A 26,546-nucleotide genomic window follows, 5' to 3' on the forward strand; every position below is an offset into this window, starting at 1 on the left:
GCTTCAGAATCATTTTCAGAATTTTATTCTGAATCCTTTGAAGCGTTTTCTTCCTGGTGGAACAACAGCTTGACCAAATTGGTACCGCATAAAGCATGGCTGGTCTGAAAATTTGTTTATAAATTAACAATTTGTTTTTTAGACAGAGCTTTGAATTTCTGTTTATAAGAGGATATAAACATTTAATATATTTATTACACTTTGCCTGGATTCCTTCAATGTGATCCTTGAAAGTGAGTTTTTTGTCATACGTTAAACCTAAGTATTTAGCTTGATCAGACCATGTCAATTCCAAGCCATTCAATTTGAGAATATGATTATTGTTTGGTTTAAGAAAAGAAGCTCTTGGCTTGTGAGGAAAGATAATTAATTGCGTTTTTGCTGCATTTGGTTTAATTTTCCATTTTGACAGATAATCACTGAAAATATTTAAACTTCTTTGTAGGCGACTGCAGATCACTCTTAGATTTCTACCTGTGGCTAACAGACTTGAGTCGTCACAGAATAGCGATTTCTGACAACCAACGGGTAGATTTGGAAGATCAGAAGTGAAAATATTATACAAGATTGGAGCTACACTCGAACCCTGCGGAACACCGGCTCGTACGGGTAGCAATTCAGATTTACAATTCTGATAGCTAACCTGAAGAGTACGATCAGTTAAATAATTTTGAATCATTTTGATCAAATAAATAGGAAACTGGAAATCAGACATTTTTGCTATTAAACCTTTGTGCCAAACACTGTCGAATGCTTTTTCTATGTCTAGAAGAGCAACTCCAGTGGATAACCCAGAAGATTTATTTGATTTTATCATGTTCGTTACTCTGACAAGTTGATGAGTAGTTGAATGTTCATGACGAAATCCAAACTGCTCTGGTAAAAAAATTGAATTCTCATTTATATGAGTCATCATTCTTAACAAGATAATTTTTTCAAAAAGTTTACTGATAGAAGAAAGTAAGCTAATTGGGCGATAACTTGATGTTTCTGCTGGGTTTTTATCAGGTTTTAGGATAGGAATTACTTTAGCGTTTTTCCATCTTTTTGGGAAGTAAGCTAATGAAAAACTCTTGTTGAAAATTTTAACCAGTAGTCTCAAGGCAACATCGGGAAGATTTTTAATAAGAATATTAAAAATTCCATCATTACCAGGAGCCTTCATGTTTTTGAGTTTCCTAATAATTGATTTAATTTCATCAAAATTCGTCTCAATAATGTCATCGTGTGATAACACTTGGGTTGAAATATGATCATTTTTCAGTGAGACTTCATTTTCAATAGGACTCACAACGTTTAAATTAAAATTGTGGACACTCTCGAACTGCTGAGCTAGCTTTTGAGCTTTTTCACCATTTGTAAGAAGTATTTGATTTCCTTCCTTGAGAGCAGGAATTGGTTTCTGAGGTTTCTTAAGAACCTTAGAAAGTTTCCAGAAAGGTTTAGAATATGGTTTAATTTGTTCAACTTCTTTAGCGAAATTTTCATTTCGCAAAAGAGTAAATCTATGTTTAATTTCTTTTTGTAAATCCTTAACTATGTTTTTCATAGCAGGATCACGAGAACGTTGATATTGTCGTCGACGAACATTCTTCAACCGAATGAGCAGTTGAAGATTGTCATCGATGATAGGAGAATTTAATTTAGTTTGAGCTTTGGGAACTGAAAGATTTCTAGCTTCGATAATATAATGATTCAAATTATCAATTGCTGTGTCGATGTCCGCAGAATTTTCTAAAATAGTTTCATGATCCACATGATTTTCAATGTGAGATCTGTAATCCAACCAATTAGCTCTATGATAGTTGAAAATAGAACTAATTGGATTAATTATAGCTTCGTTGGAAAGTCTGAATGTTACATGAAGATGATCTGAGTCAAAATCAGCATGAGTAATCGGTTCACTACAAATGTGACTTTGATCTGTTAGAACCAGATCAATTGTAGACGGGTTTTTCACGGAAGAGAAACAAGTAGGATTACTGGGATGAAGAACTGTAAAGTAACCAGCTAAGAGTTGATTATGAAGTATTTTACCATTACTGTTATTTTGCCTACAATTCCACTGGACATGCTTAGCATTTAAGTCCCCTATTACGAAAAATTTCGATCGATATCTTGTAAGTTTTTGCAAATCGCCTTTAAAGAAATTTAATTGTTCGCCGGTGCATTGGAATGGCAAATATGCTCCAGCGATGAAATAAATTCCATGAATGGTTTCAACTTCGATTCCCAAGCTTTCAATAACTTTAGTATTGAAAGAAGGTAAAATTCGATGTTTAATTTGCCGTTGGACAAAAATGGCAACTCCACCACCAATTCCAGTAAACCTGTCAAATCGATGAACCACATAATGTGGATTACTTTTCAATTTTACATTTGGTTTAAGAAAAGTTTCTGTCACAATGGCAATATGAATTTTGTGAACTTTGAGAAAATTATAAAATTCATCTTCACTCGATTTCAAAGATCGAGCATTCCAATTTAAAATATTCAAATAATTATTTAACATCACTGTTAAATTTTAAATTCATTATAATATTATTTGCAAATTTCCATCCGATTTGAAATGCTTCAAAAAGTGATGAAGTCGAATTCATTTGGATGATCATTTGAAAAAGTTGATCTTGTAGGTAGATCATTTTATTTTCAGTTATATCGCCTAAATCGACTTCATTTAAAGAAGCGAATGGCATTGAAGGAATATTTGTAGGTAGACTGCCATTAGAAGAAGATGATTTGGCCGGTCTACCTATTAATAAATTGTTTTCGTTAGAAGAAGAACTGCAAGGCGGTCCTGTGTTTTGATTATTTACATTAGAAGAAATAGGAGATAGATTTCTACCTAATATACCAGCATAACTGACATTAGAAGAAGATGATGACGAGGTCGATCTACCTGTCAATAAATTGTTTTCGTTAGAAGATGAATTGGCAGGTGCCTTAGAAGAATTTTCAGGTATGTTCTGTAAATTTAAGGTCGTTGATTTGACTTGTTGTCTAAGCGAACGAGCGTTTAAAATTTTTTCCCTGACAGGACATTTCAAATAATTGGATTTATGATTTCCATTGCAATTTGAACATGAAAATTTATCAGTGGTTTCATTCATTGGACAAACGTCTTTCGAATGCGATTTACCACAATTCAAACACCGTATATCCATATGACAATTTTTGGTTCCATGGCCGAAGCCTTGGCAACGACGACATTGCGTTAAGTTTGCAATACGATTATGCCGTTTATAATGTTCCCAATGAATTTTAATGTGGGAAATGAAACGTACTTTTTCTAAAGTTTTCAAATTGTTTACATCACTTCGATTGAAGTGTATTAGGTAAAGTTCATGGGAAATTCCAGAGCGTGGTTTAGAAGTACCATTCGCTCTTTTTTTCATAAGTATTACTTGGGAAGGGGCAAAACCAAGCAATTCTTTTATTTCATTTTTAATTTCATCAATACTTTGATCATTTGATAATCCTTTCAAGACAGCCTTGAAGGGTCTGTCTGATTTTATATCATATGAATAAAATTTATGAAGTTTTTCGGACAAATATCGAATAAGACGTTCGTAATCTTCCAATCCATCCACCAAGACTCGACATTCTCCTCTTCGTCCGATTTGAAATGAGACTTTTACTTCCGGGAGAAAAGTAGAAAGCTCAGTACGGAATGCTTTGAAGTCGGAAATCATCACCGTCACTGGTGGCATAGATTGATGTTTCTTCCCAGAACGACAAGCGTCCATTTTGGGAATTTTTGAAGAATTTTCTTCTATGTCGCTACAATCGGATTCAGGAAGAATCTCGTAAATATTGTTAGACGGCATAGGATCAACGGAAGGGAAATCCGTCCGTTGTCTTTTATTTTTACATTCAGATTCTATAAGATCGTGAATGTTATTAGAAAAATGTTGAATAACGGATTGTGATTTATTCCGTATTGAATTATTTTTAGCCTTAGGCTTGTTGCCTTTCCGGTTGGACGCAGGCATTTTTGAAATTAATGAAATTTTAAATTAAATTAACTAGGCTAAATTAGTCTTCGATTAGACTCCTAGCTAGCCTTAAAAAAGGCTGATTAATTTCTTAGTCACTCTAATATCACTCTTTGTATCACTTAGTCACTCTAATATCACTCTTTGTATCACTTAGTCACTTAGTTAGTGATTCAGGTAGCCTTGAAAAAGACTGAAGCCTTGAATCAATGAAACTCTAGGTAGCCAGAAAAAAATTCCAGGAGCCAAGAGCTATACGCGTGCGGTGCGAACGACTGTTCAACACCGACTGAACGAAAACGACATTAAATCATGCATTGAACCGCTACCCCGGGTGAAATAACTACTATCTTCAAAAAAAAAAATGATTTTTGTAAATGTTTGTCTTATGCGAAGTTAATGGTTATCAAAGATAGTTAATATTTACTAACATAGAAAAATCGTTCGTTTATGAAACCTGCACACACCCGTATTTGACATTTATTCCTCAGTTTTTAAAATGGCATTGAATCAAAAGGAGCAATATTCTAAAATTTTGCTCGCGCATCGCGAAAATCCAAACTACTCGCACATCAAGCTATTGAAATTGTTGATTGTGTTCAAATCAACTGTCACCAATGTAATAAATATGTTTGATGAATGTTTGTAGATAACCAAGAAGAATGGATGGGGGGAGAATCGAAAACCAGAGGTCATGTCGCAAAGTGTGATCAGCTATTTCAACCGGAACTCCGACCTTTCCATCCGAAACATTGATAGCAAGCTAAGGGTATAAATCTAACAAATGAACCGAACTGTCGAATTACAAAAAGATGATAGCTTCAACTGGTGACGAGAAGCAAAAGCTAGTCGGATAGAGTACGATCGCTACAGCTGTACATAACAATGCTGATGAAATTTGATTATGTCAACTGGATGATGGAAGCTACCTCAAGACCATCTCTAAAAAAAACTGCTGGACACAAACATTATATGGCAGCTGGAAGAGCACATACAGTTGTTAAAGTTTTCATAGAAATATCTCGTGTAGCAGGCCATATATCCAAAGGCTCGACATCTATATGGCGGTCAGGACCATGGAAACTTATTTACAAAAGTAACTGGAAAAACGTCTGCTTCTCAAGCAACAAAATTGTTTTGTTCTATTTTGGTCGGATTTGGATTCTTGCCAATACGAGAAAAATAAACTATGGAGTTTTATTTCGCGTACAATGTCCGGATTATGCGAGAGCTCGGCCCAATATAGAAATATTGGCCCATCGTCTAGCGGAACCTCAAGACGGCATACAGTTGACAGTGAGGTGCCGTTCGAGACAAACGTCGGCTAGAAAAGTGACCGAAAAGGCTGCACCAAAGTCAATAGAAGGAGGCAAACGAAAATCTCGGCCATTCGCTAATGCTGAGAATGCTTGAGTGAATATTTTACCATTGTTTGATTTTTCAATAAATAGTTTGATCAATTTACGTACATTTTTGTTTGGCTATGAAATTTACAAGAATTTATATAATTTAGGACTTCATTAAAAGAAAAAAATACGGTTACAACACGCAACGGGGTGAAACCAGCGAGCTCAAGCTCAAGCTTTAACAGATCAGTTCACAATGCAACAGGTTGACAACTACTGTGGCAGACGATCACTGGCGATGTGAGCAAGTACACGTGGCATTTCTACTAATTTAACTACGTGCTGGGGAGCACGCGAATCCTTAGGAAGGGAGGCATGATTTGAGCGGAGCTTGCTTATTGGAAGTGATTTGTCGATTTTGTGTTTCTAATCGATACGAATTGTAAGAGTAATTTTATTTATTGGTGCTCACTATTAGCCTTACTCCATCCCGTTCTAAGTATTGCAAGTTATATTACTGCGCTTCAGTTAAACTAGTGTATGTCACAGTCTTTAAATGCAGTGTAGAATGGGTACAGTTTGATTCGTGTTTCCGTTTGGTCGTGAATATTCTCAGCAGATTGTTTGTTTCTATTTGAGTTCTATTAGAGGAGGCATCATTGCGCTTCATATGTTACTTTACCAATCCTACAATTCATGGGTTTGCTCTGGAATCGATATCAATATCTTTGTTCTGTCATGATGTGAGTCAAGTATATCGAACTGATAGTAATAAAATAATTAATTTTAAATAATTTAGTTGCAGGACACAATTTTTGTTGGTCGATTTCAACGTACCTAAATATCTAACACACTAAATTTGTTTTCATAGTTCGAATCTAACTCACATCTATTCCACCTCCGACACCTGTGTATCGACAAATGTCGACATTCAAGCAATACGTGTAAATTAATCAACTTGTCTGATTGAACCAGGAAGAAAGAACTTCTCGCCGTAGGCAGTGGATGTGAAAGTATGTACTGCATTTTAACTGTGGCTGTCCTTCGTTTTATTGATCAATAAATTAGTGTGTAACCACGCGGTATTAAAGTATTATCATTTTTTTTATTTGACGCCACGTTTGCTCACCGGTTTCAGGTTGGTTTTAGCAGTCACTGTTTGAGACAGACTAAACCATTGTAAAAAGGCTTTCCTTAATTGTAGCTACTGACTTGTCGCAACGCCACGGTCGACGGTAATTGCTAATATCATCATTGCTTGCGGGAATAATTCTAGCGTAAATTTGCATAACATGATTACCGGCTCCGCCGACAATGTGCGCCGTGTTATTTATCGTCGCAGGTAATATTCAAAAGCAAAAAAAAGAGACGCTGGAGCGTGCTTCGGTTGGGATTTTTTGTCAATCATTTGTTTGCAGTGATGATTAGTTGTATTGGTCGAAATTTCGGTCGTTGTCACTCGTTCCGGTTATAATTTCGTTCCATATATTAATTTTCTGTACTATACAGATTTACATCATGGTACAACTTGTCTGAGCAGGAAAACAAAGTGTGCTCGACGTTGTGTTTTTGTGTTACGGATTATCGCTTCGTCTACATATCACCAAAAATTAGTTTCTAATCTTCCAGTAGATAAGCGTGGCCTGATTTCGGGGTGAAAATAACAGTATGTTATCTGGGGACGTGCCTCGAAAAACGAATTTATGGACGGAAAATGAATTTAGTTTGGAATGGTATTCCAGTAATTGCGTTCGATCTGGAATTTAATTCATCCATTTACTATGACGTACTATGACATTTTAACGTTAATCAGATGTGACCAAGGTCATGAAATTAAGATGACATGAAATGTGTCGTTCTATTTTATTCGGTCATAAAATATCGACACTGCATCTGAAATATTTTTAACATGAAACAAGCAAAATTATCTTTGAAGCTTACCACTAATATTATGGAAGCTTAACAGTTAATGATGCATCAACCATACTAGGAGAACATTATTACTATATTAAAGAGCCCATTTGACACGTACTGCAATAATGTCGAATGAATCTTAAGAGCAACTTCAATAATTACGTTAAAACAGATAAACAAGCAAACTGGTTTGAACGTCAGTTGTATGAATCTTATGGACACTCAATATGAATAAATTTTCATTAATATTTTACATGAGATCAACTTTAATAAATATTAATATGTTTTGCAATGGTTCAAGAAGATTATCCGATGCAATCTTTTGAAAGTAACAGATCTGTTCACTTTAAGTGATTATATATGAATTGAAAAACGTCGAGTTGTACCTTTTGCCCAAACACTTTTTCTTAGGTCATTTGCGGTATTCGTGATATCACAAAAAACAGTAAATCTAACATTTTCAAATTTTGTAGTACCTTATTACTATACTGCCGTTTCAGGTATAATTGTCGCATATTTATAGGAAATCTCATAGGAGATGGGACAATTATGCATAGAACGGCTGTATAGCTAGTGCATAATACAAGGATCTTGCTAAAAAAGGAAAGATTTTAAGTTGAAGTCATGTTTGGCGAGCTGTTGGCTTACTAGGAAATGTCCGCTTAGATTACGACACAAAAAATACGAAAAATCTATTGGACTGGACTCGTTTCGATTAGCAAGTTTTGACGACTGCTGATCAAACCGATTGGTTGTATTAGTTTCATATATCTGATTCTGAGAGTAACGAAAGTAATGATGAACAACTCCGAGCAGTTCCATTTACCAATATTCCATTTGAATCGAAAATACAAGGTGATCAGTTTCAACAATTCCAAACCGTCGTACAATCGAAGTTATATATAAAACTAGAGTCTCTGTTATAATAAGAGTCGCGCAAAGAGGAAGCCAAAAGAAATCAATCGAACCGTCAAACGTTGAATCAAACAAGCAAAGTAAAAAATAAACCCTATTCGTTGCTGAAAAAGTCAGGAAGAGTATTGTTATCAAAGTTAAAATATCAGCCAAGGAATTTTTTTAATCAAATTGTTGAATCTTGAAGAAATGATTTTGTTTAATATCGATCAAATTCATTACATACAATCATGCAATCTTGTTCTGATAATCTAGTATCATGGAGTACTTGGTACAAATTATTTCTATGGTGGTAAATCTCAACCAGGATTGATTTTTAATACTGGTCGTAACTGGAGAGTTTATTTTTGTATAACTTTGCTCTGAAACCTTCGATATCGACCTTGACATACACGACCAAAATTTTATCCTAGGGATAATACAGATAGGAACATTCCACCATATTTTTTTTTGTTTCAATTATAGAGGCTTTAACATTAATGTCATTCACCTCTCCGGGCCAGAAAAACTTTCTGACCCTATGTGCGGGGTTGGGAATCGAACCCAGGCGGGCTGCGTGAAAGGCATCGACTATCCCATCACGCTATACCCGTCCCCTCCAAACCACCATATCTTTTGTTATAATTTTCATCTTTTAAACACAAACGTCTTCGTGAATGTTTTCTGTTACGCTCAAATTCGGAATGGACTCGTAAACTAGTAAAGCTCCTGGAACCAACATTGCTGTTCCTCCTTCGGAAGCACTATTAGGTTTTGCACGAACATGACATAACCTCACAAAAATGAATAGAATGAACTTTTTTTGACAGTCGACGTGTACTTGTTTACAGTTTAAAAGTTCATCAGAAGTTCATCGTTCGAATGTAAAAATTTCAAGTCGCCTCACACTCAACAGATTCATACATATATCGCTCCTTGATGCTGGAAACACATACAGAGCAATCTTTTTAGTTATTTTCACTGTGGAATACGTTTTTAGCAGGCACTTTTTCGTCATTTTTTCAATTTTTAACTCGCAGTCGCAAAACAAAACAAGTACACGGCAACTGTCAAAGATGAACTTGATTCATCGGCAGTTCATTTGTGTCGTCATCGTGCAAAACCTAATATAAGTCACGTTCATTGAAGTGGAGCTAAGATTTACACGCTGAGAAAAAAAACTCAAAATTAAGTTTTTTTCACCCACTTGCCAACGTTCATGCAGGAAGGTAATTCTAGGTAAAATTACTTATTTTTGAGTAACTGCGTGGATAGTACTGATTAGGTTCAAACTACTCAACCGAACAGGAGATCAATTTGATTATTATTGTTATTGGCTTATCTTTGCACTGCTGGTACTGCTGGGCTGACATTATGCATCTCGAATCGAGTTTCTCGAAACGATTATTTTCGAAGTCGATTCGACTGAACTGTGGCATTACGTATCGCTTTCGATCGCTTGATCGAGACCCTAGCAAGGTGGTAGTAGATTTCGACTAGCGCTGTTCGAACTGTCAAATAAAACAAACAATCCCAGCTATTGCAATCACGAAAAAATGAAACTGGATATTTTTTATTACATTTATTTAGTTCAAGTACTGAAAAGAAGAAAAATGTTTGAAATGCGAAGTTTCTTTTTGGAACAATATGACAATCTAAAGATAAACTTTGGAAATTATTGTTGCTTTGTTACAAGTCAAATACAATTTTCGTCGTCCATATATGTAGTTTTAATCAAAGGCTTTTAGGTTCTGCAGCTTTCGTTGTGGTATGCCAGGAGCAAATCATCCATTGTAGTATTTATATCTTTTATTGAAGAGTCAAATTTACGTGCTTGTCATGAGATTGCAGGGTGGTGATACTTTTGACATATTCCATATACTTTGAAGCTGTTACTAGCTATGAAACCTAACAAATAAAAAACATTATTTACGTTTTGTATGCCTAATATATTTGAAAATATCGGATCAATTCTCCGAAATTCATATTTCATTTTAAGATTATTGGTTAATTGATTAATATAAATCGAACATAGCGCAGAAAATCACAACACATTATAAGTAATTCAGATAAGACTGAAAAAAGTCTAAATTAAATTAAAAAAACCCATTTTCCTTCGCTTTTTCCCACTATCCGTTTGAGTAACGTTTTTCGTCTACCGGTTCCAGAAGTATTATTACAAACCACAATTACTGGACATAGTTTATTTTCGACTTACTCTTGTTATTTTTTTTAATCTTTTAATTGATATGATTTTTAAACAATATGCCAAACATACAAAATATATCAAATCAACATATATAACGGTGCATTAGAATAAAGATTTTCAACGCTAATATGTTTATGAAAACCCATGATGCTATCGATAATTACCTTTAAATAAAAAGAAATGCATTCGAAAATTCAAAGTCGATAGCAATAAAGTTTTCGACCATTTCCTATCGAGTTTAATCATTTACGAGCTCGATTGTTTTGGTTTCATAATACCAAAACTTTTCGATAATCTAATACCTCTTCTAGTGAAGTCGAACGAAGCTCGATGATCGAGTTCGAATCGTGAACCATTATACGAAACATGGTCGATTCGAAAAAAATTGAATCGAATCGAGATACATAATGCCACCCCTGGTTTGAGCTACAGGAGCTGTTTCCTTGACCTTTCGAGACTATTGATTGAATCACAACACAACAAATTTTCACCCAACTGTAGCTTCTTTGTATAAACTCAGCCGTTGAGTAAAAAATACTCATTTATTAAGGTAGGGGAAGGTGTTCGGTTGCCGGTACCCCACCGTAACTTTTGACAGAAAGCAGATAGCCTCAATCCGACAAATGTCATGTGTGTGTAATAGCAGCACGTTCTTTTTGTGCCGAATTGCGAAGCAAACAGTCACAGTTGTACTTTTTGCAGCGTTCAAAATATCTTTTAATTACGTGAATATCAACACAAAAGTTTTTTCTGACTTTTTTAGAGTATCATGAATTGAAGAGCATCAATCGGAATGGGTGAGTGGATTGAATATTTATGAGGTGAAATAGATCTATTTCGTGATTTAATACCGGATGCTATCAAAATTTTCGCAACCAAAGATTTTTTTGTCATTTTCAAAATGTCTAACAATTTCGGTTACCGCCACCCCATTTTTTCGACAAATCGTGAAAAATTGTCAGTGATATGCAGGCTGTTGTCGAGACAAACATCTAGCTGCTCATACAGCAGATGCTCCGGCTAAGAAAAAACGTTTAAGACCGGTCAAATTAATACCAAAGGCACCACCATCCAAATATTCGACCAAGAGAGCCAAGGCGAAGTCACAATCAGAAAATGAAGACTTTTATCAAAAACGCTTCCAAAAAGAATAAATTCAGTTTTTTCTTTGAATAGCTGCAAGTAATAGTCTTACTTACATTAGCTGCAAGTAATAGTCTTTACTTATATTTTTCCATTTTTAGCGAAATTTCTTGGGGTGCCGGTAACCGAACACCTCGTTTGAAATGGCCAAAATTTATCGCTTTACTAAACTGATAACAATTTTTTTTCAATCAAATGAATTAACTTAGTTTCTTAATCAGTTGTTAGCCAGGGACTTCAGCTTTCTATTGATGTATAGATGACAGCATAATGTGCACTAAGTTAGATGTTATGAGCTAAAAAGAAAAGGGTGCCGGTAACCGAACACTCTACCTTACTTTTCACCCAACGTTAAAATACAATCGTGATTACTTAATGTTAGGTACATTTAACTCTACCGTTGGTTTTTTTAGCAGCGTGTACGTATTCAATTTTTTAAATTTAGAATTTTCTGAAAATCAGAGAATAAAATCTCAACATACGATGTTATCCATAAAAACCTAACTCGTCGTATGATTCGACGTTTCATTCGAAACAGTTCAGCTTTTTAAATTTCAGTTCATAGAATTTCAAATCGCACAATTTTACATGGTCTTGAACGTAAATTTAAGTGATCTGTGACACTCCTTTAATAATATGTAAAACTCAAGATTTTTTCGAACTGTATTACATTAAATGGAAAATTATGTAGAGGGGACCGAGGCTAGACCGGACACGGATAATTTTCAACTTGAAGCTCTTAACGGATTCTAGAGTCATACCTTATGATTGATATCTAAGTTTTATATTATTTTTACAACGCTTATCAAAACTAAATTTACTTTAAATTTTAGTAAAACGTTCATCATACGTAGCAAATCAATTAAATATTGCTTAATAAACAAACCTAAAAGTCAGTGTCAGTTAATCTGCATAAAATGTTTGGGCGTGAGGATTCGAGACAGCTATATTTTCGGCGAGCAGAATTATGTCTCATGTAAGCTGGAAAGCAACAGAGATTTTATTCGAACTTGGTTTCATTTTTTTCACGATCATTAAGAGGTATCTATATTTGGCGCATTACTGTATTCGTTCAAGCTCACGCGATTCCTGATCACTTCATCGCAACTTTGCACGATAACTAATGCATAGTTTTCCAAATCACAAATTGGGAATTGTAACTGATATTTGAAGTTACACAACAGTATAGATAACTTGTGTAAAAACCAAATTGTAACGGATGTTTTTTTTCAATTTCCAAAAAGTATCCGATTTAGCCCCGGTCTCTCCTATTATACAGATTTCCGTCTTCATTATTTTAGTAGGTATATGAGGTATATAAGTATAAAAATTTCGTTGAAAATATTAGTCAAAAAATTTTTCTGTGCGGACGAGAAGAGAAAATCGAAAAAACAAAGCAAACTTGAATATCGCGATACTGTGTTGAGGAATTGAAGAAAATTCTTTAACGCTTCGAAATAATTTCACCGTAAGAGAATAACTACATAATATGTTGCTGTTTGGAATCCCTTTTGCTACTATATGTGTCACATCCAAATGTGTCACATGCTAGCCTATGTGTCACATCCAAAAGGTTTTTTTTAAATAAATTGCTTCCTATTTCGTCTCATTTGTAAAGACGTTACATCAAAACTCTGATTTAGCCTCTAAAATCACTGGAATTATTTCAAATTTCTGCTTAATTCGCCTTATTTCACAATGAGAATTCATATTGCTTGGAAATTAAACTAATATTTAAAAAATAGCTAAAAACACTTCAATCAAAACAAAATATTGCACTATTACACCCTCAGATTTCAAATGTCAGAGCTTTTATTAAAAGGGGCCTAAAGCTAAATGTGAGAAAACACACGATATTTATTTATTTATTTAGAAGTAAGGGAAAAGCCCACTGGAGCTGAGATTCTGTCATTCTCCAACAGGCATAAAACCTTGTCAGCTTTTGTATCAACAGATTACATACATCCAAATGATACATAACAATCATCTTATCTTATCTTATTATGTTTAGAACCAGTTTGGAATCAATTCGACTTTTAAAAATTGTTGGGTCGTTTTCGTTTCCTTTAATTTTACATTAGAAATTTTACTGTAAGATTAATCTGGATTGGCGCTTCAAAAAATGTGAAAATATCAAATTAAACACACACACTCACATACACACACACACACTTAACAGCGTTATATTGATATATATCGGAATGAAACCAGTGCTACTAGATTTGCTATAATGCTTATTTAATTAGTATTTGACACGCACTTTTTAGTAATGCTCGAAACCGGAACAGTTTTATTGATATATGAATATCAATAATGAAATTAAACTAATGTCACGGATGCAAAAAAAAATACTTGACCAAATTCAAATTTTATTATAAGAAAACTTGGCAACCTTGCGATACGAGTTGAAAACAAGTCGCAATCAAGTGAATCTTAAGTGCTAATTTTTATCTATTATTTTCGAAGATTTTTATTGCTTAGTGGGTAATTTTAAAAGTTTTCATGTTCATACTAATGAGATGAAGGAATGAGATAGAAACAGGAGCTCAGATGAATTAGAAAGCTGTTACCCTACATTTAAACTATTTAATAATAATCTCGATAAGAAACGATAATGACTTTGAAATGTTTTATTTAGGCTCGGAAATTTTATACTCACTTTGAAAGATTCTGTTCCTTCGTCTTTGTCTATAATTCGTACCTTGAAACCAGAACTAAGAACCAGTTACAAGCATAACATAGTTCCGCGGAGTGAAAATATTTGAATTTTGAAACTGTACACATTGGCGAAAATGGATGATAAACAATATTTGATTAGTTTAGTTATTAAAATTTAACCAATTTTATGATAAGAATAAAACTAAAGAACATCTAGCTACTTTACGCGTACCTAACTCACCGGATGTTTTAAAATCTATTATCTTTCTTGCGTTCAGTTGCGATTCTTCAATTAAAACAGATCAATCATGAATACTTGCGCCACAATTTCCACAACATGTTTACTACACCAACAGATTGTTTTGCATCAATAGTATTTTGTCGACGGGATCAACACATCCAAAGAGAGCTCTTGAAGGGTGAATAATAATAATTGTGTTGACCAGTTCACGGTAGCAGAAACAACAATTATTGAAGACATGTTGCTTATTGGTTTTTGTTCAACTCCATTTCATTTCTGTATGATTATGAATTGTAGGAAAATCGTACAATGTTGAAAGGAAACAATTACGTTTGTGCTTTGTCAAGCCAGGAAAATTTAGAGCATTTTTTGCAAAGACATTTATATTACCAAGATATTCAGCTCTTCGATCTGGAAGCAGAGCTAATAAAAGTCATTTTAATTGACTCAAAACAGACTAGAAATTACTGTCACTCTCAGCTTCGCTTGCGAACTATGAGAACAAAATCCATGTCCAGTAAATGACATAAGCGGGAGAGTAGTGTCAAAATTGTGTTTTTTCTTTCATTTGCCCTTTCAGTCATTTGCAGTTTTTAGTGAAAATCCCATGGTATGCAGTGTCGATATTCAACCGAAGCTGTGAGAATCGAAAATGACAGAAAAATGTTTCACAATAACTTCTACCTGTTGGTGCTTGAATTTGTAGTAGTTTTGGTTTCCAAAGAGGTTCTGGGATGTAATAACTTCCATTTGTCATATTCTAGTCTTTATTTATAGCCAAGCGTCACAGATTTTCAATACATCGATGAAAGAATGAGAATTGAAAATTCTGCTGATGCTTCCTGAAGACGTTAGTTTGGTTTCGTCTTGTCTTAGAGGAAAGAGTGACGTTGGCAATTATTCTCTCTCATTTTTTCAATGAGAAACAAAAATGCTTCGTCGCTATTCGTTTATTCTGGTGCCGGTCATTTACGAATGAGACAGTAAAATATTGAAAATGAGGCTGTTGGATTGGATTCTTTCATTGAGAATGCGTGACAATTTTAAGCTCTGTCTGGAAGTGACATAATTCTATGCGAGCCATGACATGATTTCTTGTTATCTTAACTTAGTTCGATGAGAGAAATCGCGCCAAAATCCGAATTTGGATGAAAATGAAACTGATGACTCTTTTCAGTTCGAATATTTTTTTGCAATCAATCGAATATTGCTGCAATCTTCGTTCGATACTCGCTGAATTCATCGTAATTTGAAAGAGTAAACACGCGAAGTAAAGTCTGGGTACTACTACATTCCGATGTGGAACTTGATCTTCTGTTTCCACTTCGCAGTCGACTAGTAAATTTACAGGACTGTTGCGTCGCCAGTGCTACGATCCCACGGACACTAAAAATCCCTTTCAATTGGAAACTCGGACATACAACATCTGGCTTGCTAGTCAAGAGCCTTTTGTTTTAAAATATCAATAATCTGGAAGATTAATGGTATGCAGCTTCCGATGCGAAATTTGCGTAGAAAATACCTGTATAATAGGGATGGTCTGGTCCCGAGTTCAAGAATTTTAATACCAGACGATACCAGATCACACGAGAAATTAAAATCGTCACCCGTATCCGACCCGAATCTGACCTCGGAAAGAATTTTGTTCCCTTAAACCCAACACATACCCGATTCAAAATAGGATTTGAACACAAATCTGAATCGATCCCGTCGGGTTAGTATTCGAGTCGGTTTTCGGGTAACTCAACACAAATCTTCTTATCAATAATTCTTAAACCTGTTATCCGTTAAAAATAATAAAACTTTTTTTTCTCACCCGACCCAAACTCGTTGAACCCGAAACCCGACCACCTCTACTGTATAACTCGTATAATAAGTTCATTACACGGTTGTTATTTTGTTATTTAGTAAATAATGATTGTTTGTGTTCGCATTATTGTTTACGGTTTTTGGAGCAGAATTATTTATTAGCTAGTTGACAGTGCAGAACTGTTAACCTTGTATCTGGTTAAAGATGCCGTATTGGCCGATTGTCATAGGTTACTACGGAATCACGAGTACTGTCTGTATCTTAATCCAATGCTACGTAAGAAGGTATAGACTACTGTACTTGAATACGCAACAAATGCACATCATCTCGAAATCTCGTTTCCTTTTCGATGCATAGATTTACATCTATAATACCTGCATAGATTTACATCTATAATACCGTCTACCACGTACCCCGCGTTTTTGCATTCAAAGTAATCATAATTGGCACTGTCCCCATCGGTGTTCTAATAATAGCGTTTTGCCAAGGATCATTTATTCGTTTAGCAACATTTCTTGGTTCAACATAATGCAAAGTTCATGTAAAAAGTATTGTCTCATTAAATGAAGCTAAATATTATTAAACCTAGAAACATTGATTTTTATCCACAGTTACACGGAATGTTGAAAACACGAATTGAAAATATTTATATCATTGGCGTCAACTAATTAGCAAAATAAATGCAGCCTCTATTATTGTTTTGATCGAAAGATGTCTAGTTCAACAATATATTCCGGTGTTTGCGGAAATCAGCGTAAACAGTTTTGCTACATCACAACAACAGTTGGAACGTGCCTCCCGACGACTTGAAGTGATAAGATGAAATCTAAAACATTCGTTTGATTCATAAGACCTCTTCCACACCTAAAAGCTGTTGATGGCTGAATGAAAGTAGAACAGTAATCTGATGTGAACAGATCTCTGCAACATTCCATCTAGACCTAGACTACGCACGGGACATTAATTGCGCCATATGATTGTGATGCCGCATTGCATCACACGACATCGGTGTAATAGAACGTAACGTCATCACTTAAGTTAACCTTTGAAAGGAAGTCGCAAAAAAAAACAAAGTAAATACGACAGTGATACTCTGCTCTACAACGCAGTGAACTGCGTGTTATCAAACTACGGGGCGGGTAGGACAATTCTGTTCGAACCGCCGGTCTTATCGCTGATGGTTGGTTGGAGTGGTTAGGTCCGGTTCAACAAGTGTGTGGACTGTTTGGTGTTTTTGCTAGATTTAATAAATTTTAATCGTAATAATAACCTACAGTAGTCGAATTACTACGGGCATGGAGTCATGAATCGGTTGTGCACTGCACTGCCTAGATCTAGTTCTGACAGTAATCGAGTATCGTTAAGTATGCTAATCAATCAATGATGTGCTTCTGAATCGGGAGATAATTGATAGTTTACGTAGATTTCTGCCTCAACTGGTTTTAGTCCTTGTTTTAGAGGTACAGGCCGGGTGGGCTGGGCCTGAACAATGTATCCATTTAGGAAGTTTGTTATTAAACTACAGCAAACAGGCAACCTCACTTGTTGTTTGTACCCTTCGGATCTAATCGTATTATTTTATTGGTATTCTAGCTAAGGTTAGGACGGTAGTGGCTATTACCGGTATTATGCCGATGAAAATGTGTGCGTTATTGGGTCACCCTACCGTGATTGGATTGATTTGTTTTATGAGATACTGAGTAACTACATATTTTGAAAGAATTGATGGACAAACAAGTGACTTTTTATCAATGCGTGGTTTTAAAAAAATATATAGTGTAGTCATAATAATCTAACGTGTAGTGTTTTCTGTATGCGAGCAAAACTGAATCAAAAATAACTCAACAAGAACTAACTAATAGGGGAGACCGGGACTAGTCCGGACACGAGGTTAAACCGGACAGCTTAAATATCTTGGTAACTAGATTTTCTATGAAATTAGGTAAAACATTTATTATATTTAGCGAAACATTCAAATAGTCTTCAATACTGACTCTAAAGTTAGTTTAAACATCAATTATTTAGATTTTGGGTTGACTACTTCATCGTACCTTTTTGCTAACTATAATCGTTAACCGATCAAACCACTTTAGTTTAAAAGTACACTTAATTTACACCGAAACCTTGAAGAATCCCAGGATTCGATTAGCGAATGTATATAATATATATGGTCTTTACGAATTTGATTTTTTTTCTTAAACATGACTAAAATGAATATAATAATATATAAGTTCGACAAAGTCTATTTTATTTCCTTAATTGTTTAAACTCCAAGTATGAATGCTACAACTACTGCGATGAATGCTTACACTTATCATTATAACTTAAAATCCTTCTCGCATCCGGCGAAAGGAACTTCATGGCTTTTCCGATAGTTTGATCATAGTTCAAAAGTTGGTTTTCAAAGTGATAGGCCGTAACTTGGTTAAAGCCGGAAATAAATAAACCAATAAAGACTGTCCCAGAAAGTATGGTCGCACTTTGATTTCGCTGTAAACAATTCACATGTGTTAGATATTCAAATTTTATTCGATATACTGATAATATTAGACTACAACAACAGAATATTATTCTCAACAATTGCTAATTAGCCATTGTAGACTAGCTGGCGCACCTTCTTGCGAACGTTCCTCATTAAATTCCGTACAGACTTCTTGGCGACAAGTTTTGACACTTTTTTCCAATCTTTTCCGAACTGTTGAATGGTTTCGACTGCCGAGACATGTTTCCTAAGATGTGACTTCGATAATGCCCAAAATTCCTCAATTGGTTGAAGTTGTAGGCAATTTGGTGGATTCATGTCTTTTGGGACGAAAGTGACATTTTTGGTATTATACCATTCTGCCGTTGATTTCGAATAGTGGCAAGAAGCAAAATCTAGCCAGAAGACAACAGGATCCTTGTGGCTTCGAATCATGGGTAGAAGTCGTTTTTGTAAACATTCCTCGATGTATATTTCGCTGTTCATTGAAGCAGTGGTGATGAAGGGTTTCGAAATCTTACCGTAGCTACAAATTGCTTGCCAGACCATAGCTTTCTTACCAAATTTTTCGACTTCAATCGATGTCTCGGACTGGTTTAACACTTGCCCTTCTCGCACCGTATAATATTGTGGTCCCGGCAAGGATTTGTAATCGAGTTTCACGTAGGTTTCGTCGTCCATGATTATGAAGTTCAAATTTCCAGCAAGAATCGTATTGTACAGCTTTCGAACCATCGGCCTGATCGATGCTTCTTGTTTCGGACTACGTTTTGGTTGTTTCTGCTTTGTATAGGTTCGAAGATTCAAACGTTCTTTAGCACGAAGAACATTTGACTTTGAAGTGCCCACTTTTTTTACCACATCCCGAACAGAAGCCTCCTTCTTTTCCTCGAACGCCTTCAGTATACGTTTATCCAACTGAGGGTTAGCAGGACCTTTTTTTCGACCCGTTTTCGGTTTATCCTTAAAGGTGCTATCCTCACCGAACTTCCTGATTGTATTTCGCACGGCCTTTTCACTTACTCCTTCCATTTTTGCTATCTTTCTCGGTGACAGTCCGCGTTCTGTGCACCATTTGTACACAATTTTTCGACGTTGTTCTGCTGAAAGTCCACGCATTTCGAAACAAACTAATGAAAACGAATAAACAACTGCACAAGTGGTGAGAGAAGAGTTTAAACAACAGGACGCAGCCATAGAAATTGACAGATTCTGAACCATTGCGAAATGGCAGCAGTTTTTGGTTGGGTCCATACTTTTTGGAACAGTCTTTATTAATAATAATTAATAGCCTTTCTATATGAGAAAGGCAAAACCCTGTTTTTCTTGAGTAGATGTTTGCATGTTTATATATTGCTAAATATTTAGCAATTTTCATAACATTCGAGGTTCACGCACTTGAGGCAAGTCTTCTGATCAATTTGATATAATTTGGAAGTATCAAAGCTCAATTTCGTACGATGTCGTGTGAAGCGGAATATATTTTCAAAACCAATTTCGATATCTCCACTACTTTGTTTTAATCCACCCAGTGGTGTAATGGTGCCTTTTTCATTAACATTTCACGAGAAGTCGAAGCGAGTTTCATATTGGATAGTTTGAATAGCTGTATCTGGAACTGGAATTGGGAGACTGTCGAAATTTCAATAAGTTTTTAGAACCATTAAATAGCCTACAAGGCCTACAAGTTCGAATAGTTTTACAATTTGTTTCGAAAATTTCGTACTCTTTTGTGTCGTCAACTATATAAAGGTTAGACATTTTTATCTTTCATTATCCTGTCTTTACCTCAGCACCGTATTCTACAAAAATCACACCGGTAAAAGGCATTCGTACCTATGTCGTGATTCTGCTTTCATCAAAACGGTTGAAAACTTGGACTCATGTGTGCTCGGTGATGATGGACTCGCTTGTGTTTTTAAAAACAAGCTTCGATGTTAGTTTTCGTTTTCTTTATAAGGTGTACGGAATCGAACACCATACACAGTGTGTTTTGTTCGTAGAGGCGATGTTGTGTTTTCTTTTTCTGTACCACCGCAAATACGTACCGGTGCGCTTTATAACACGGTTCGAAATTTTAGACACTCATCAACTTGTAATTCCGAAACCGAAAGTCAGAGCCGGGTGAAATTCAAAAGTTACGTAGGACCTTTTATTTGAATCTAAGTATGTAAAAATCGGTCCAGCCATCGCTGAGAAAAGTGAATTCGTAACATTTTAGATTTTGTGACTATTATTCCTAGTGCTTCCGGAACCGGAAGCCGGGGACTGATATAGCCGGAATGGATACGTTCGACCGACAACTGACCAGTTTTCGTGTTTTGTATCACTGTCAGGGCCGGTGAAAGAGGTGGGTACGGTGGGTAGTACTACCCACCCGAAAATTTTCAAGGTGGGTAATTACCCCCCTGAAATTTCGAGCGAAAAACAATGATAATATTGTTATTATTTATAAAGTCAAGCATATTTTCATTGTAACTAGGAATAAATGAAATCAAAATTATAGAATGCTTGTACTCAAGGTAGAGCACGGATGTAAAGATATTCAATAGAAAGGTGAGACGTGACAAGAGCCGTTTGAGCAACCAGAAATCTTTTAGAAACCTTCAGCTAGAGGAGTTTAGCTTTAGCATCTCATCAATGCAAGACACTCGAGTCTCTGGTATGCCGGAAAGTACCTTTTTAACCATTTACTAACCGGCAGTTACCAGAAGTTGTCTTGTTATAAGCTATAAGTTCGTCTCCTCTGGTAGAATGTGAAAGTTAAGTTACTCAAAGATTTCTGTTTGCTCAAATGAACCTTGTAACGTCTCACCTTTCCGTTCTATATCTTCGCATAAATAAAATCACTCACATCTTTTGACGTAGGTCTACGCCTTTGTTTTCAGTGATCAGGTTTTTTATTATCTACATCTCAACCATTACTTAACTGATTTTCAATATATTTTACTTGGAAATATTTCTACGCTTCGATTCGAGTAGATAAATCCATATATTTTAGGTAATTGGTGAATAAAAATTCAATTCAATTTGCATTTTCAGATTCAGTATTGAAACGACTTACACTCTGTGCGGTTCGATATTGCCGTAGATAAGGTTGTTAACGCATCGATAAAAAAATCCAGATAAACATAATTTTTTTTTAGCAAAATGCAATTCGTTCTTGTACTTTTCGATGTTATACTTATAGAATAAATTGCCCATGGCTTCAAAATTTTTTGATGGTGCTTTCCTTTTCCAGATAGTCGATGTTAATTATACCTCGAGTATCTAAAAACTGACATCATGATTGTTCTAGCTACATGTTGTGTTTTGGGCTGGCTTTCCCCGTCTGAATGCTGATATGACTGCAAAAAAAGATGGATCCATGTTTCGTCCACTGCTTCATACCAACGCACGAAATTCTTTTTCATTCCGATTAAACAGGGCCGATCAGCTCTTTGGATCCTCGATGCCTTGTTTCTTTTATTCGATTGTGAGCGAACGAGGCACCAATTTGGAAAAGACCATTGTCATGCCCAGATTTTCGCGTAAGCATATTCATCTCAGCACATCTAATCTTACAAACTTTGATTTTGCGTTCATTTATCACGATTTTCAAAACTTGCTTATTTTTTTCCGGATGAATGATTTATTTCGCCACGTTCCAAATCGGAATACCACAAATCTTTATTTTCAGTGGATCCGGGTAACATTTCTCAAACCAATTCTGGGCTGGCACGGTTTCTCCTTTTAAAAAGCAGTGTTTTATCAACACACGGCATTCGTTATTACCATTTTATTTTTTAAAAATGAATATGTCATTTCACTAGTAGAGTCATCACTTTATTTTGCGAGTTATTCGACTTCCAATAAACGAATCGTGATAAAATACGATCTATTTGCTTCGGTTTTAAGAAGCAATAACACAGAGAAAATTTGATAAATGTGAAATACTGCTGTTCAAGCGCCATGAAATTTCAAAATGAATAAACCTATTTCAATTTTTTTCCATTTGAGTCAATGCATCGAACAGAGATAGCAGATCTCACACTAAATAACGGCTCTCGTATATGAGTATATGGTGGAGCGGAGATGAATTAGGGTACCGTGAACCTATATATTTTAAAGTGTTCTTACGATGGTGGTTTCATGCTCATCGAGATAAGATACGTTTGAAATTTTAGTTTGTTTGTGAAAAAAGTGCTGTTAACATTTTGTACAGTATACGCTTTCAAAAAGGTTATCATGAGTCAAAACATAATCTGAAAAAATAAACTCACAATGAATTGGTCAAGTGGATTTTTTTAAATTATAGGTTTAAAAGATTTGGCTTTCACAGCCCTGACGAGATGATTTTGATTACTGAAACTGTGATGGAAACATGCATATGATCCTAAATAAAAAAAAAACGCGCGCGTTTGTTGTCAATCAATTTTAAACTTTTGAACTTGACCTACAGCCATCCAGAAGTTGAAGTTACCATCTACTAATACTTGTGTATGACCAGTCTCTGTCGAAGTTCACGCCCAACATTTAACAGCGTGTGCATGAGTTGTGTTATTGTTGGAATTATCAGGATATAACCTTGTTTCTGACATGTTATCGGTATCAGTTCTTATCAGTTTCGATGAACACGTTTTCTTGGTATTCTTTACTACCATCTTCACCACGCCCCGATACGTTGGTAGCAACCATTCCTAATGGATTGTTCGCAATTTGTGCGGTCAACAAACTGACTCATGTATGTATCACTGTTGAACTTTAGTTCCCTAAGTGGCCATTTAATTGCTCTCTATCAGTCACAATTGTATCACAAGAGAGTGACTGATATTCGGCGAGCTTAGTTTGGTGATTGATTAAGCAGTGTTAGAATGCTTAGAGATAGCTATGGAATTGGTAGAGAATGCATGAACAGTGATTTTATTTCAACCATACTGGGGAGTCTTATTTAAAGACTTCTTTTACACTATCACCATTACAATAATCCTATCGTATTACAGTGACTTAATTACGTAGTTCGTTCACAGTGCGTTACACGTAGAGTGTATGTAGATCAGTTAATTTTAGTAGAGGCCATATGTGCAAACAGTAGTTCATGGAATTCGAATTTAAATATATTTGCTCTCACTCGCCCTCGTTTCACACGTGTTTTTTCATCTTGTTTTCTTTTTACAGAAACTCATTTCAATGTGCTTCAACCAAAACGATAGATAGTCCTAGCTCTACTGCCGTTGAGAATCCTGTTTGACACAATGGCGACCAAGACAAATGGTGTCGATGAGGCGATCGCTTTGTAAGCATAGTTCAAAGTTCGAACGAAACGTTTACGTTTTTGATATATATCGTTTTCCCTCCCATTAATTTGCAGAGAAGCGATAGCCGCTCCCAGAGTTGGTGTATGCAGACGGATATCCAAGTTCCTGACCGTGTACTGGCGGGCGGTGCTGGTTGTCCTAGCTCCAATCATATCGGCGGGAGTTTTCTTCGTCGATACGTCTCCCGCCTACCGATGTATGTACGTAGTATTGATTATGGCGATGTACTGGGTGACGGAAGCTTTGCCACTGCCAATTACGTCGATGTTACCGATTGTCCTGTTTCCGGTTCTCGGTGTACTGAGTACCGATCGAACTACCATGATGTACATGAAGGAAACCATGCTGATGTTCATTGGCGGTATAATCATCGCCCTGGCAGTGGAATTCTGCAATTTGCACAAACGGGTGGCGCTGAAAGTTATTTCGATCATTGGATGCAGTCAGAGAAAACTGAATTTCGGACTGATCACAGTTACGATGTTCATCTCGATGTGGATCTCAAACACAGCTGCGGTTGCCATGATGTGTCCAATTATGCAGGCTGTACTGGAAGAACTGGAAGCGGTATAAGCATACAAATGTATGATGAAAGGATAAAATGATAACGTATTTTTTATTATTTTCAGCAAGGATTGTGTGAGATGTATGTTCGACCAAAGAAGTCCAGTGAGGAAGAGGGAATGCTTGATAAGGATAAAAAGGAATCAGATGAGTAAGTGTTTCGAGCTATTGTTTCGTTCACCGGTGATGATATTTACCTTCGCTTCGTTTTAGACCTCTGAAGCCCTCTAAGACAACGATTTGCTATTTCGTTGGAGCAGCTTATGCATCATCTCTTGGTGGTTGCGGTACCATTGTCGGATCAGGAACCAATTTGACATTTAAGGGTATCTATGAAAGTCGCTTTCCGAATGCTCCCGGAATTGATTTCCCAAGGTTTATGTTCTACAACGTTCCCGGTATGCTGATTTACACCTACCTCACCTGGGCATACTTGCAGTGGGTTTACATGGGAATGTTCAGGTATTTTCATTACACTCTGGTTAAGCTTAAAAAGCATTATCTTACTTTGTTTGTTTTTATTTGCAGACCAAACAGCCCTGAAGCCAAAGCAGCCGAAATTGGCAAAGAAGGTGAGGCTGTAGCTCGTCGTGTGATTGAAACTCGCTATAATGAGCTTGGTCCAATGTCATCTCACGAAAAGAGCGTTGCATTCCTGTTTGTACTTGCTGTACTTCTGTTCTTTTTCCGAGAGCCTGGGTTCATTACTGGATGGGCTGAATTACTACCTGCTGTGTAAGTAGAATCTCCAATTACACGATCCGCAAACTATGATTAATAGGCGGAGAATCATTATCAAGCCATAAAATAGTCGTTATCGCTCATAAGTGTTACCTTTAGTAAGATGAATTTTTTTCGTTCATCTTTATAGAAAAATCCGAGACGCCACACCGGCTATTTTTGTTGTCATGCTGCTGTTCGTAGTTCCGGCCAACTGGCGCTGCTTGAAGTTTTTCCGAAGAAATTCTGGTATGTATGAAAGAAATCTACTGGTTAGCTTTAGTATGAGATAAATAGTCGATTATTTTGTGTTCCTGACTTTTGGAAAGTTTTACTGCTATCAGGTGTACAACTTTGCTTCCGCCGTTTCCGATAGGTGGCTGTACCGGCTGAAGCTGGTTAAAATACATAGATGATAATGCCTTTAAAGTGAGTGTGTACAGTACCTAATGAATTGTCATCGCCGTTTCAGTGACAGTTGTACTTGTTTTCGTTCACGCTCGAAAATGTCTGTTTATGTGGCCAATTCGCGCAATTTGCGGGAAGTTTTACTTTTCTGTTACAATTCGAAAAAAAATGCAGCTGAAGCGCATCGAATGCTCTCAAAAACTTACGGTGATGCTGCTCTGACTAAAAGATCGTGTCGGGAATGGTTTCAACGTTTTAAAAATGGTGATTTCGATGTCGAAGACGAACATGTTGGTGGAAGAGAAAAAACCTTCAAGATGAACAACTAGAAGCATTGCTTGATTAAGATTCGTGCCAAACCCAAGAAGAGCTTGCCGAATCGTTGGGAGTGAGTCAGCAAGCCATTTCAAAACGTCTCAAGGCCCTGGGCATGATTCAGAAAGAAGGAAACTGGGTGCCGTACGAGTTGAAACCGAGGGACATCGAGTGCCGTCTATTTGTATGTGAGCAACTGCTTCAAAGAAAAAATCGTAACCGGTGATGAAAAGTGGGTTCGATACGATAATCCTATACGCAGAAAGTCATGGGGGAAGCCCGGAAATGCTACTTCGTCGATGTGATTTACTACGAGCTATCAAAACCGGGTGAAACCATCACAGGAGATCGATACCGAACGCAACTGATGCGCCTTAGTCGCGCACTAAATGAAAAGCGGCCGCAATATCAAGAGCAACATGACAAAGTCATCCTCCAATACGACAATGCTCGGCCTCACGTCGCAAAAGTGGTCAAAAAGTACCTGGAAACGCTGAAATGGGAAGTCTTGCCCCACCCGCCGTATTCCCCAGATGTCTCCCCCTCTGAC

The 26,546-nt window shown here is 36.2% G+C and overlaps 1 protein-coding gene across 2 annotated transcripts in view; it reads left to right on the top strand.

Annotated features, from left to right (window-relative positions):
* LOC131434581 (protein I'm not dead yet-like) overlaps window positions 1–26,546 on the top strand; it is a 53,243-nt gene that overhangs the window by 18,608 nt on the left and 8,089 nt on the right. Inside the window, exons 1-7 of one of the 2 annotated variants that reach the window (XM_058601425.1) lie at window positions 23,700–23,718; window positions 23,850–23,967; window positions 24,043–24,556; window positions 24,619–24,704; window positions 24,767–25,015; window positions 25,082–25,288; window positions 25,425–25,522. In XM_058601425.1, coding sequence (XP_058457408.1) covers window positions 23,927–23,967; window positions 24,043–24,556; window positions 24,619–24,704; window positions 24,767–25,015; window positions 25,082–25,288; window positions 25,425–25,522 — 1,195 coding nt within the window. In that variant the 5' untranslated portion in view covers window positions 23,700–23,718; window positions 23,850–23,926. Of the gene's footprint in view, window positions 1–23,699; window positions 23,719–23,849; window positions 23,968–24,042; window positions 24,557–24,618; window positions 24,705–24,766; window positions 25,016–25,081; window positions 25,289–25,424; window positions 25,523–26,546 lie in introns of those variants that run through there. The other variant, XM_058601424.1, reaches the window with a different exon arrangement.

Source organism: Malaya genurostris, chromosome 3, assembly GCF_030247185.1.
Source record: "Malaya genurostris strain Urasoe2022 chromosome 3, Malgen_1.1, whole genome shotgun sequence".
NCBI classification, from domain to species: Eukaryota; Metazoa; Arthropoda; class Insecta; order Diptera; family Culicidae; genus Malaya; species Malaya genurostris.